A 15,017-nucleotide genomic window follows, 5' to 3' on the forward strand; every position below is an offset into this window, starting at 1 on the left:
CTCCCTCTGGCTTAAAGATTTATTTTATTTATTATCATATGTAAGTACACTGTAGCTGTCTTCAGAAGCACAAGAAGAGGGCATCAGATCTCATTATAGATGGTTATGGCTGCTGGGATTTGAACTCAGGACTGTTGGAAGAGCAGTCAGTGCTCTTAACCTCTGAGCCATCTCTCCAGCCCGAATGTGGTGAGTTTTTAAAACAGTAAATCTGTTAATACAACGATCATGCAAATGTAAACATTTATTATGGAAACTATTTAGTACATGAATTGTTAGGAATTATTTTTGAAGGGGGCTGATTCATATAGAATGAAAACAGTAGTTAGTTGAGCTGTAGAAACTTCGGTTTTAAGGAGTGAGGGTGCCTGACCCCACTCCTGCATCTGTGCAATAGGTAGGGCTTATTGAGTTGCACCATTTCTACCTTCTAAGAGCATGCTTCCCTCCCCAGCTTCTTAAGCTTTTTCATTTCAAAACACACAAATTGTGTTTCAATACAATCTTTCAGACAGCCGAGAAATATGTCTCGTCTACATTTTCCCAGAATGATAGCAATCATTTCACAGCTCTGGTGGCCCTGACTTCAGGAATGCCCCAACACATTAAATCTGAAGTCAGTTTGCATCTGAAATTCTGATAGAGCAAGAGGGTTAAGGAAAAAAAAAAAAAAAAGCAGCAAAGCTTCAGAAAACATAGCAGGTAAGAAAACAATGGCACGGCAAGATGAGCAAGAACTGAGCGTGCAAAGGCTCTGCCACTTACCCCAGACTCCGCCACTTCTTCTTCCTGTAAGTGAGCCACGGAGATTGAAGCACGGGTGTAGAAAGAGACAGAAAGATCACAAGCTCAGAAAGAAAGGACCAGACTTCTGGACAAGCAGTTCTAGAAGCCCACAGACATTAACTGCATAGTCACCTCGCACACATCCACTACATACATCTCTCTGGCTTAGAGGACTACAATTTTGTTCCTTCCCTCCACTGAGCTAACCACTGCTTACTGCACCAACAGATGAACACAGTGCATGGACATTATGACAATTCTGCTCCAGCTAGTGCTACCGATTACAGCTTTAACTCTGCACTTCAGTGGTCTGACAATAAGAAGTAAACATTATACCCAACATTCACTAAAACTATCTGAAGGACAAGCTGCTGGCATTACTGTCATATGTGCCCTGGATCCAATTCAGAGACAGCACCACAAACGGAAGCTTGAAGGTGACTGTCTCAGCACATCATAATGACTCCTGTCTAACTATTCAGCTTTTCCTTACTGTGGTCAAGCTCACTTTAACCTTTTTACCCGACACATGCCATGGCCAATAACTCACGTACCGAGTCCTGAACATAAGGGCAGGGTCCATGTTGACTGATGCCATTCGGCCAACGTGACGGATTTCTTTTGCAATCATCCTCAGCTTCTCAAAGTTGACCAGTCCGTCTACTTTTGAGTCATTTCCTGATATTAACAGAGGAGGGACAAGAAGTCACACAGTGTCCATTCTGAGTTACCCACCAGGACAGACAGTGCCCACCTGCGCTCACCCTCATGGAGAAACGTGAGGTCCTTCTTGATGACAGGGAACAGGGGAATGACAGGAGGCTGTAAGTTCTGGCCACTCAGGACATTGCGGTACTTTGCCATGTTTCTGGAAGGATCAAACAGGTCTTGCAGGTCCTGGAACAGCTTTTCATATTTATTGGGAAGCTTTTCCCAGGTGGTTCGTAGTCTTGCCACCGGTGCCAGGTTTAGGCCACTGAGGGGGAGCAGAGAAGAGAGATTGGATGAAATGATGCTCACTAAAACAAAGCAGGATGTACAAGGCAACACAACACCTCTGTGTGCATGGGAACTTATACAACGCCCTAGGGGTCGTGCCAATCCTGACTAGGGAGGGAGTGGCAGCTAAAACTGGGCAAGGGACAAACCATTTGCCTTTATACTTCTGTTTATGTTCTTAACATTTTTAATATTCATTCATTCATATGTTCGTTCATTCATTCATTCATTCACCATTCCATGCATGTGAGTATGCGTGTGTTGGAGGTTATCCCAGCAAGCATATGAAGGCGAGAAGACAAATTCCAGGAGCCAGGTCTCCCTTCTAACACGTGGGTCCAGGGATTAAACCCTGGTGACCAGGCTTGGTAGCTGGTGCCTTTAGTGGCTGGCCCTTCTGTTTTGTTTGTTTTCTGCAATAACAAATGAACTATTTCTTCATCAGACTGTGTCATGTGATAAAGATTGAATATGATGATCAGTAATGACCAACTCTGTGTCTGGACCTAGACATAACTCCAAAGTACTTCCCAAACTAAACTTGTACCAAATAAGTCATGGTCACCACTAGGTGGTCTGCTGCTAGTCTGACCCACTACAGCTTTTTGAATCCTGGCTAAAACTATCACATCCAAGAAGTATGTTCAACTAATCATGAGATACACCAACTAAAACATGCAATGCCTTCATCCAGCACTGGTCAACAGAAAGGACCTGATTCTTCTCCATGGCAACATTCAACCATATGATATACATTGCTTCCAAAGTTGAACAAAAGTTCAACTGGTCTAAAGTTGACCTTCATCCACCACACTGACCTGACTTCTACCACAATTTTTGTAGGGAAAATGCTTCTACAACCATCTGGATGAAGAAAATATTAAGTTGTAGTTGAATCCTAAAACATAGATTTTGGAAAAGACAAATCTATTTCTTACTGGTAAGCATACTTTGACTGTAATAGGTCCTATTTTGATAAACATGTTTGATTTTTATTAGATTTAAAGCTTTCAATCTATTTAATTTAAATATAATTATAAGATGTAAAGTTCAGAGTCTGACACGACAATTCCTTTTGCAGCAGACTCATAAACACAGTCCAGCATGTGGCTCATAACAAGTATTTGAAAAAACAAAGATTGGGTAAATATTCCATCATAAAAATTATACTAGCTATGAGTATGAAGACCATGCACAGTAAGCACTTTACTCACAGAGCCCTCTCCCCGGCCATCAAGAAAGTTTAAGTTATAAGAAATAGAGGAGGGTGTGGTGGCAACATGTGTAATCCCAGCAGATGAGAAACAGGATTCTGAGTTGTATGCCAGCCTGGACTACTGCAGAGAGAGCCTACTGCAACACTTTTATTTTAGGGTTTTACTGCTGTGAATAGACACCATGATCAAGGCAACTCTCCTAAGGACATCATTTAAATGGGGCTGCCTTATAGGTTCAGAGGTTCAGTCCATTATCATCAAGGTGGAAACATGGTAGCTCCAGGCAGGTATGGTGCAGGAGGAGCTGAGAGTTCTACATCTTCATCTGATGGCTGCTAGCAGAATACTGGCTTCCAGGCAGCTAGGATGAGGGTTTTAAAGCCCACACCCACAGCGACACACCCACTCCAACAAAACTACACCTCCTAATAGTGCCATTCCATGGGGCAGAGAATGTACAAATCATCACAACCCATCAGCCTCTGAAGAAAAAACTAAGATTTTGAATCAGAAATAAAGAATTGCTTGTTGAATCACTTACGTCTTATGTCTTAGTGTACATGAGGCTGTACAAAACCAACAAAACACATACACACACACACACACAGGGTCAATTATGAACTAATATATATTGGTAATTACATGGTGTTCTGACACTGATATATATATATATATATATATATATATATATATATTATATATGTGTGAGCGTACAAGTATATAATATATAATTATATAATGTATAATATATAATCTATCATTCATATATACATATATGTATATGTATGTGTGTGTGTGTGTGTGTATATATATATATATATATATATATATATATATATATATATATAAATAAAGTCAGTTTCACCTAGGACAGCTCCTCTTACCTGATGATTGCAAACATGGAGTTAAAATTCTTGCATTCCCTGCAGTGCAAGGCAATCTTGATGAAATGCTTAATGATCTTCATCCTCTTCAGCTGGTTTGTTTCCCGCAGGATTTCAGAAGCCACCCAAAATGTTTCCTGGTTAATGACTTCCTCAAATTTCTTCAGGTTGGCACAGCTGGTTTTTGATTTGAGTTTAAATAAATCATCTATGTATTCAGTAGGCTCAATGTTGCGGAAGAGTTCAAAGTTCCTCATGGAGAGCTGCGTGGCAACCTCCACGGTGCTGAGCTGAAGGAGGGAGATTTGGCTCTCTCGCAGCAGCTCCTGGGCATCTTCATCTGAGCAAAGCGTTTCTGTTTCCATGTTGTTTTTCAGATAATACCTGAAAGAAACAGAAGCTCTTCAGATGCCAAGCTGAGCGGCAAGCCTGTGGGACTCCTAAAGGGAACATTGCTAGCTCCCTGGGTGGGGGGTGGGGGTGGGGTGGGGGAGGACTAAGAGACTGGTGTAAGAGTTCTTTTCATCCATCACGGGCAGTACAGATACCACCCCGTGCCACCAGCTCACAGCAGCACTAGGTAAGCAGAACTGAGCAATCCATGGGAAATTCCTTTGTGCCAGTTCTGTAGTGTGTTCTCCCCACGACCCACCCCCCACTCCTGCCACTGAAATACTTCTAGCTTGTTTGCCAAAGGTGACAGAAGAGAGCTATTTACCAGATTAGATAAACATCAACTCAAGTCATAGCTCAGTTTCCTAGTGAAGAGGGAATCTGCCAATTGCTGGGTCTACACTAGCTCAAATGAAGTTTACTTATTTATTTAATGCTTAGAAGACTTAATAACTGAGCTCGCGGGATGGCTCAGCAGGCAGATACTCATCAAGCTAAGAGATCTGAGGCTACAAAATTGTTATCTGACCTCCACACACTTACTGCAGAATATGTGGCCATACAAACACATCACACACATACATACCTACAAACACACAAACACACACACACACACACACACACAATTGGGAGAGGAGACACCCAAAGCAGTTTGTTTTCCTCTATTTGATCTTAAAACAGATTTTTATAGATCTGTTTTACATGTGAGTGTCTTGCCTGCATGCATGTATGTGTACCACATGTATCCCTAGTGCTCTCAGGAGTCAGAAGAAGGTATAGGATCTACCCCAGAACTGGATGACTGCCATCCATCGCATGGGTGCTAGAAACAGAACCCAGGTCCCCTCCAAGACCAACAAGTGCTCCTAACTGCTAAGTCATCTCTCCTACTCCCAGGTTTTAACTTTCAAGTATCTAGATTTTCTAGGGAAGTGGGAGGTGTTACCCCAATTTGTCAGAATAGCAAGCAGGCATTTGCAGCCAAATGGCTGGTCAATATGGATGGTACTGTGACCTTTTTAAGGAACTCACTGAAAATAGGACCCCCATATTTGCTCTGTAGCTTCTCTCTCCCCACTTATTGGCAGGCAGATGCCTTCTCCACATGAAACTCTAGGAACACAGAGCAAGCAGAGTGAGGGTCCTACTAACTGGTCTTTTACACACTTCACAAGACATTTAGGACAGGTAAGAGACAGCCTGTGCCTTGATGGGTACAGACTAATGTGCTCCACTGTGATTCCTCTGATACCCAGGCTCTCCTGAGTGGTGAATGGGAAGCAAAGCTGAAACCCAGTAGCCATCTGCAGGATTACAGACCTATCAGTGTATATGCAGGGGACTCCTCACCTCTGACCCCCTAAGAAGTATTATTAGTGCTGGGGCTGGGAAGAGACATGACATGCAAGGGAGTTTTAATCACAAGTTGAAAGCACAAGGTTAGAAAGTCATGGTTTAAACTCATACCAGGTAAAAGTCAAGAACAATGACATTCTAAAGAAAATTAGAAGGGGGAAAAAACAAAAAGCCAGCAAACAAAGAACCCAATTTATTCATGGGACTGATTTCCCTAAGAGTGCTCAGTTGGCAAGGTCTTGGGTTCAAGTTTCACCAATTGTAAAAACAAAGCAATCGCAACAGCACCGGGCTAGTCTCTTCAAGGATGCGGGCTCAGAGAAGGAAGAACTCTGGTGAGACAGACTGTACCTTCCACTCAGTTGTATCCTGTCGGCAAGCTTGGAAAGCTGATCTGGGAGTCGGCGTTGTTTGATAACTCCCTCTGGTGTGACTGAGACCTCACAGAGGGAATACTGCTCTGGGGTGGCAGTGACAGCAAACTCTCTGATGGCCTGGATGACCACTTCCTTTGCGGTGGTGTCCTTGCTGATCATGATGTACCTGCTTTGTTGGTCAGCCTTGAAAACTCTCAGTACCTGATCTGGCAAGTCTAGGGGAAGGAGAAGCCACACAGAAGCAGAATAAATGTTACTAGATGGCAATGTGATTAGAGTAACACACCATCTCCCTCCCTGACAGAGTTGTGACATGCTACATGCAAAGCCACATTTCCCTCACTGATAACTACATTGTCAAAAGACAAGTGCATGAGTTTTACACACGAGCACATACAAAATATAAAAAACACATATCAAAATGAGCACATACATGCATTTGTGAGAGTATCAAAAAATTTCCATCTACAGATAATCTTCATTATAAAGAAGAGCCCATTTAGCTTACCGAAAATATGCCTCCTGATTTATTTACTAGGTATAACTTAGTAATAAGTATAGAGTACGTTATTCTTCATTTTATCAAAGGTTTAACCACATCAGAATGGTTTTCAGAATACTACAAGAACTAGTCCCAGTGTTGAGTTTGAGGCTTGTTCTGAATCTTGGTGAACAATAAACCATCCATGCCCCACTGCCAAACATGCATACAATGTCACTACTGCATCTGAAAGAGAAAGGTCTCTGAACTGGCAGAAAGGCTGCGGCGCTCACCAGGAGTAGTGCTGAAGTCCAGAATCCGGTGGTGTGACTGCAGCAAGTCAGGGTTACTGGAGGACAGCGTTCCACTGACAGGCAGGGCAGCTGGGATGTGCTTGGTCTGCCTCAGTCCTACGATGCTATCATCTTGAGACTGACCAATCCCAATATCACTGAAAAGAACAGATTTTAAAAAATTAATTATTAGCAAGGTAAAGGCTCTAAGTCACTACAGATCATGAAATAAGCCATTTTCACTTAAACTTGCAATTAATGTAAAAATATTGAAAACTGTTAAGGCTCATGATGCGAAACATATTCAGTCCAGCTCACTATCTTTTAAACAGTTAGTAGGTTTCTCTACAAGCTGTCTTTTTAATAAGTTATAACCATAACCATTATTTATGTTTTTAGTACAAAAATACAGAAGAGGAAATGTGCTGCTATATCTGACTGAGGGAATGGAAATGAACCTAAGACAAAGTACACGGGAAAAAATCCACTTGAGTTCACTATGCCAGGAGCTCGGCAACAACCCAGACAGCTGCTTCATGGTCTGATCCTCACGATGAGGAACTGAGGAAAAACAAAGGGGGACGGAAACCGAAACTGCCCTACTTACACTCTTGTAAGTAGCAGAACAAACCACTGTGGAGTTCAAGTGTGAGGGCACCCTGACACAGACCCCATCTCTCAGTGACAGAATGTGAGCATGCAGCGTGCATGACCACACTGCGGGCTTGGAAGGATGGGCAGTGCAAATGCAGTGATTGGCTTCTAATTCTCTGCAAGGTTTATAGTCACATGTTTAAATTCTCCATAAAAACATGTGCATTGCTGATGGCTACAGACTCCTTTCTGCTTATAGAAAATCTGCTTAGTGGCCACTTGTGTGTTTGTGCAGCATCTTGCAACATGGCTGGGGAGGGCCATGGCTCTAGAGCCTCTTGAACTAGGATTATAAGCGTGGACCACCACACCTTACTTGGGGATAACACTTAAAACACAACTTGACAACATATAAAATTATTGCTTGATTGAAAGGTCAAGTGTTTCCAAAAGAAAGCATACAATAAAACAAGTATAAAATAAAAAAGTAACTAGATTATATACAAATGTCTACAGTTCCAATTCCACAAATACTTTGAAACAAAACAGAAATTCACTAAATTTGGGATATAAATTGGGTATCTCAAGACAATTTTAGTGTAAATTCTCCTTCGCATATAGAAGAGCCTGGCACAAAAACAAAGTTCTGTTTAAGCATGCACACGCACAGTTGGGCATATAAAAACCTGAAATATTAATGTTCTGTGCATGATAGAAGTCTTTACATTAGTAGAGTTTTATTTTTCAATCACATAAATGTCTTTGCCAAAAATATGAGATGTGGCTGGGCATGGTGGCGCACGCCTTTAATCCCAGCACTTGGGAGGCAGAGGTAGGCGGATTTCTGAGTTCAAGGCCAGCCTGGTCTACAGAGTGAGTTCCAGGACAGATGGGGCTACACAGAGAAACCCTGTCTCGAACCCCCCCGCCCACCCCCCTCCAAAAAAAGAGAGAGATGTGATATATGAGCTAACACAATTTGTGTGGGTAAAATCAAGGCGTGTCTGACCAGGTCAGCCACTGGCAGAGCTGGCTGTGAGCGTTGGCCCTCTCCAGGCACACCTAGCAGAGTGTTTCTCACCGCAACATTTTCCCATACCTCGTGTAATAAACTGAAACTCACTCTGCTTCTCTATGCCTCACCTGTACCTCGATACCCACAGACACAAGGCTATGCCTTGACTAAAATATTGCATGTTTTATGAAAAATCTAACTAAGAAATGTCCCTATTTGGCATGTCCTCTTGTCTAGCCTCCCCAACTGGCTCACTGTTACTGAAACAAGTCTGTTGTTTTAAAGTCTGTTGACTAATCTTTTCTTCCTCTAGGGTTCATTGGGCTTTCCTGATCAACATACTTAGCATCCCAATTTGAATTCTGTTATGCTCCTGACCTGTTTCTTGCTGTATGCACATCATATGTGCACCCTGTTACACAATAGCTCATGCACACCCTTGCCAATCTGTGAGTCTCTAGTACCTCAGCTTTGTAAAGGGTAAATAGGAACAAGTGTAATATAACTAGGAGATTCTACGAACTGACTAGGTTATGGTTTTGTTAAACACAATAACAAAAGTGGGCACCTGGCTCAGTGGTGAACCACTTAGCACGGTCAAGGCCCTAGGCTTTCCCTCAGAACTACATACCCTTGCTGAGGTCTAGCAAAGCTGACACGGCAGTCAGAACTAAATCAAGGCAATTATAATAGAGCAGATCCTCCAGGTTCCTGAGCAACCCGCTTGTGTCTGTCATCCGCAGTCCTGTGGTTACAGGCGTAGGAGAGACCATACCTAGCTTACGTTACTGCTGGATCTCAACCCAACCAAGTCTTCGCAGTTCAGGGGCAAGCACTTTAAGCACTGGGCCCTCTCTTCAGCCTTTGAATGCCTCTATTTATTGCTTCACTTTAGAGCCATTAAATTATCAAAGAAATAAATAAGCTAGTATCTTTTCAATTTAGTTTGGGGACTATATCATTAAGATTTTGATTGCTGCCAACTGAGCTTCATAAAGAGCATTAAACCCAAAAAACTACAAGGAGGAACAAACAAGCAAGCCCAGCAAATTCAGGGATAGCTGAAGTTGAGTCGCCTGTGCTTCTGACAGGCATACACATCCAAGAATAAATACAAGAATGCTCTTGACATGCTAATGCTAGTGGACCTGAGGAGAAGGGAAAGAGGCCTGAGGCTGGTTACCAATGTCTTCTCACAGTTAAGTTACTGAAGTATCGGGGAATAGCTGTGATAAACAGGGGCGCCTGGAAGAAGCAATGGCTGGCAAGCAAAGAAGACAAACATCTATGGCGGGACACTAAGAACCACAGAAGCAGCTAAGTCATGGGGCATTCGGGATGTCAACAAACCTCTGTAGGAAGCTCAAATGTAGAGATGTTCAACTGCCTCGCGTGAAAGTAGAGCCAAGCAGACCCAACTGTCTATACTTGCTCCTAAGACACTCTGCTGAAGAGATATTTACTAGACTCCTGGGGAAGCGTTCACTACACCAAGCCGCTTCTGTACATCCTTCTATGAAATGCACTAAAACAAGGTGCTGAAAACAACTTCACATACTTGTATGGTTTCTGAGGTAAGATGCTGATCCGGGTCTTGTCGAGTATTTTCTTCAGCTTGTTTCTTCCTCCCACGGTGTTGGCTTTGCTTTTCTTGTTGACCTTCTCGAGGCCTATCACCTGTTCTACGTCTACGGCGAGATCCGGTATGGAGTAGCGGCTGGCCTTCTTGATGTCCCCGATTTTAGGGAGGTGAGGGGCACCGTTTCTTTTCTCTTCAGACAATCTCGTCAGAAGTTCTTTAAATACTAAAACAGGAATGCCGCGAACTATCAGCCACAAGCAGAAACAATGGCAGCCTACCAGTGGAGCTTGCAAATATGTAAGAAATACAGATGAGCTATAAATACTAAAACCTATAGCAAAACTAGTCTTTATCCAGATGAGCCTAAGAAAAGACAGACACCCTGCCACCTTCAAGATGACTGTACTCATCCACAGAAGGCAGGCTGGACTGCTCAATATATTCATACCATGCTCTTCAAGATGATGCTTTTTTATCTGAATGTAAATGCATATGGACATAAAGAATTCTGTTCTATGCATTTTAGCATAGCCCTAGAAAATACTAGAATCCTTACAAGTTCTACTATTCACAGAAATTACTTTGTCCAGGATTAAGATCTAAATATAAGAAAACAAAAACAGAGCAAAACTCTGAGAGTTAGAGTTTGCAGAATGCTTACCAAATAAGTTGGTTTTCACAGTGATGGACAGGTGTGTGTTATTTCTGAGAATTTCCATTGCCTTTGAAAGTTGGATATTTTCAAAATTTTGACCATTCACTTCTAATATCTAAAAATGAAGTTATTAAAGTCAACATCCTCACTGACTGAAGCAAAGGGGCTCTGAAATTCCCATGTACCCAGAGCTGAGTCTTCCCTCTCACCTGATCCCCGCGCTTCAAGCCTGCTTCAGTGGCTTTGCTACACGAGTCAACGCTGTCCACGAAGATGCCAAAGCCCTTTTCAGAGCCTCCCAGTAAGATGAAGGGCAGAGGGGCTTCCCGGGAAGGCTTTGTTAACGTCATCAGTCTTCGTTTGGCTTTAGCTGCACATGCAATGTTCAACAGCCTTAGATGTCCACCCATTTTCTGTGAGAATTCAAGAAGAGTCGCATCAAGTCCAGGATAGGCAGAGGAAGAGAAACCTGACACACTACTCATAAAGGCTCACAAATATTACCTCTCTTTCCAGATTATTTTCAAATTCTTCCAGAAATCGAGTCATTGCAGGATCCCCTTCAAAGTCATTGAAGTGATTATTCACCCACAGTAATACTACCCGCGTCACCTATGAAAGCAATGAAGGTCAGTACATTTTTGTTGTTGTTGTTAGTGCTAAAGATTTGTGATTTAAACCACTTTAAAAATAGATCTTTTTAAACATTTTAATAATATTGAACATGAAAATGAATAAAAATAAGCCCTTAAACATGGATTTTACACTTGTAAAAATGACCGTAGGAACTGCAGAGATGCTCAGTTGACAAAGAGACTTGCTATTCAAGCATGAGGACCCATGTTCAGATCCACAGCGTCCACTTAAAAAGGCAGGTATGCCTGTACTGTGCCTGTAGCTGCAGCACTGCGGGTGGAAGGTGGGACTGGGTGGAGACAGGAGGACCCGAGGGACTCATTGGCTAGACAATCTAGCCCACAACAGTGAACTCTAGATTTAGTGAGAGTCTCTGTCTCTGAAAATAAGGTAGAGAGTAAGAGTGGAAGATAACCAATGTTGACCTCTGGCCTCCCAATGCATATGCATGTGCACACAACAAAAAAAGTAACCTTCTCAAAACATATATTTTAAGTACTGACTGATATTGCTTTGTCCCGGATCTTTAAATCTGTGGAGATATTTAACCTACATTGTTTTATTTTGAAACATATTTAACAGAAGTCTAAATAACAGCAAACTTGTAATAAAAACAAAATAAGTTAGTACAAAATCAGACAGAAACTACAAACTCTAAGGGCAGACTAGATGAGGAAAACAATAGTAATAATCTGGAAAGATCCATGTGGGAAAGGGTGTGAGTGGGAGGAGCCAACACTCTGACCAAGCTGATTATCGAGTGTGGCCTTGACAGGCTCGATGGTCAGATCAGAAGAAGGTCCCAGGCCTTGAGCAGCACAGGAGGACAAGCTGTTCCATTGCCACCAAACATCTAATGTCCACCAGGCACACACTGCCCACCAAACCAGGCTGCAGAGTCTGTGGCATGCAGACATCTACTTATGTCTTACCGCATTCCCAAGAGAACCACATATTGGCCTTGCATTAAAGTAAAAAGATATTTCTGAGACTGAGACCATGGAAATCTATAAGAATATCTGCATCAGTTATTTTTGTCGTTTTGCTTAAGAAGAATGTTCTCATATTTCGTTACATTAATCTGAAGATAACTGATGTCCCAAATTTTATTTTCTAGTAGTTCACATTTAGGGGGGTAAAATAGAATGCATTTCCAACCTTATCCCTGAGGCTCGGGTCATTGAACCACTCCAATAACTTCTTGCCCACTTCCATCGGGCTGGAAAGGAAAGTCCGGTATGTCAACAGGAAGTCTTCTATGAATGTTGGATCCACTACAGAATGCTCTTCCACCAAATGCATGGTCAGCCTCTCTGAGGTGCCCTGCGGCAATAAAAGGTCTAGTCACCACTATGAGTGGATCAGTGATACGCTCCCCCATCCCATGTCAAACCTTTACATAAAACAGGCTAGGTAACAAGTCAGAGAAGACCTAGTCAGTGGCCATTTATCCACCAGTAACCAGGACTAGATATCATGCTCGATGGCAGAGGAAACAGGGAGGGGAATGAATGAGAATGGAATTTAATGACAACTATGTATGCACACACCACAATGAAAGCCACTACTCTGCATGACAACCTAAAAGATTTAGAAGTGTGGGGGGGGTGTGGGGGCGGGGGAGAAGTCAGGAGAAACTGACCAGCACAGCTTTCTCCTGCCCGCTTTGGAAGGGACAAATCTTACCTTGATGACGATGTGGCCCTTCCTTGTTCCAGTCCGATCAAGTTCTCGGTGCTCCTTCACCATTACAATCTCTCCTTCCTCCTCAACTTTTTGCATGTTCTTTTCTACTTGGTTCAAAATACGGCAGTAATCTTGCTGGGCAATGCAGACAAACTGGTATAAAATGTGAGTCACATATTAGTGCTTGCAAAAGACCTACCTGCCTAATAATTCGGTTTTAATTATTTAATACTGACATTTCCCCCTGTCGTTCTCCTACTTTCTAAATCAATGCAGGAATGAACCTTCATCAGACTTTCCTGCTTTTAATGCATTTCCTCCTTGGTTCGTCCTCTCTCTCTCTCTTTCATTTAGTTTATATTTTAGATTCAAAAATCTAACAATCTAAAATCTCAAAAGCCCTCTTTCATCCTTTCGTTAGAAACAGTGGTAGTGAGAAAGGTAATCCTAGGGCAAACATGATACAACAATTACTACTTGACTTTAGACATTTTGAAAATGTTAAATATAAAAATTAGTGGGTTTAGAGATGAAGAGATTATAACATCTGTATGCTGGAGTAAATATGTATCTGTGCTAATCACATACATGGACAACAATTTTAGTAACGCTCCTGCTTTAAAGAATGTCACAGATGCAAATGGGACCTCATAAAATTGCTAAGCTTCTGTAAGGCAAAAGACACCTTCAATAAGACAAAAAAGGCCACCACAGATTGGCAAAGGATTTTTATCAATCCTAAATCCGATTGGGGACTAATATCCAATATACACAAAGAACTCAAGAAGATGAACTCCAGAAAATCAAATAACCCCATTAAAAATTGGGGCACAGAGCTAAACAAAGAATTCTCAACTGAGGAATACTGAAGGGCTGAGAAGCACCTGAAAAAATGTTCAACAACCTTAATCATCAGGGAAATGCAAATCAAAACAACCCTGAGGTTCCATCTCATACCAGTCAAAATGACTAAGATCAAAAATTCAGGTGACAGAAGATGCTGGTGAGGATGTGGAAAAAAAAGAACACTCCTCCATTGTTGGTGGGATTGCAAGCTGCTACAACCACTCTGGAAGTCAGTCTGGTGGTTCCTCAGAAAATTGGACGTAGTACTACTGGAGGATCCAGCAATACCTCTCCTGGGCATATACCCAGAAGATGTTCCAACTGGTAATAAGAACACATGCTCCACTATGTTCATAGCAGCCTTATTTATAATAGCAAGAAGCTGGAAAGAACCCAGATGCCCCTCAACAGAGGAATGGATACAGAAAATGTGGTACATTTACACAATAGAGTACTACTCAGCTATTAAAAACAATTAATTTATGAAGTTCTTAGGCAAATGGATGGATCTGGAAGATATCATCCTGAGTGAGGTAACCCAATCACAAAAGAACTCACATGATATACACTCACTGATAAGTGGGTATTAGCCCAGAAACTTAGAATACCCAAGATACAATTTGCAAAACACATGAAACTCAAGAAGAAGGAAGACCAAAGTGTAGATACTTTGTCCCTCCTTAGAATGGGGAACAAAATACCCATGGAAGGAGTTACAGAGACAAAGTTTGGAGCCAAGACAGAAGGAAGGACTGCCCCACCCAGGGATCCATACCATAATCAGCCACCAAATGCAGACACTATTGCATATGCCAACAAGATTTTGCTGACAGGACCCTGATATAGCTGTCTCTTGTGAGGCTATGCCAGTGCCTGCCAAATACAGAAGTGGATGCTCACAGTCATCTATTGGATGGAACACAGGGACCCCAATGGAGGAGCTAGAGAAAGTACCCAAGGAGCTGAAGGGGTCTGTAACCCTATAGGAGAAACAACAATATGAACTAACCAGTACCCCCGAGCTTGTGTCTCTAGCTGCATATGTAGCAGAAGATGCCCTAGTCGGCCATCAATGGGAGGAGGCCTTGGTCTTGTGAAGACCATATGCCCCAGTACAGGGGAATGCCAGGGCCAGGAATCGGGTGTGGATAGGTTGGGGAGCAGGGTGGGGGAAGGTTATAGGGGACTTTCGGGATAGCATTTGAAATGTAAATGAA

At 42.3% G+C, this 15,017-nt stretch overlaps 1 protein-coding gene across 7 annotated transcripts in view; it reads right to left on the reverse strand.

Moving 5' to 3' along the window:
* Rapgef2 (Rap guanine nucleotide exchange factor (GEF) 2) overlaps positions 1-15,017 on the reverse strand; it is a 224,035-nt gene that overhangs the window by 19,348 nt on the left and 189,670 nt on the right. For 6 of the 7 annotated variants that reach the window (XM_006502250.4, XM_011240276.3, XM_006502252.4 and 3 more), the window contains 12 exons: positions 12,955-13,107; positions 12,427-12,591; positions 11,137-11,244; positions 10,842-11,045; positions 10,639-10,747; positions 9,954-10,200; positions 6,787-6,944; positions 5,987-6,227; positions 3,887-4,270; positions 1,551-1,762; positions 1,341-1,464; positions 766-789 (listed from right to left, as the gene is read on the reverse strand). In XM_006502250.4, the coding sequence (XP_006502313.1) occupies positions 766-789; positions 1,341-1,464; positions 1,551-1,762; positions 3,887-4,270; positions 5,987-6,227; positions 6,787-6,944; positions 9,954-10,200; positions 10,639-10,747; positions 10,842-11,045; positions 11,137-11,244; positions 12,427-12,591; positions 12,955-13,107 (2,129 nt within the window). The remainder of the gene's footprint in view (positions 1-765; positions 790-1,340; positions 1,465-1,550; positions 1,763-3,886; positions 4,271-5,986; positions 6,228-6,786; positions 6,945-9,953; positions 10,201-10,638; positions 10,748-10,841; positions 11,046-11,136; positions 11,245-12,426; positions 12,592-12,954; positions 13,108-15,017) is intronic. The other variant, XM_011240277.3, reaches the window with a different exon arrangement.

Source organism: Mus musculus, chromosome 3 (genome assembly GCF_000001635.26).
Source record: "Mus musculus strain C57BL/6J chromosome 3, GRCm38.p6 C57BL/6J".
Classification (NCBI taxonomy): domain Eukaryota; kingdom Metazoa; phylum Chordata; class Mammalia; order Rodentia; family Muridae; genus Mus; species Mus musculus.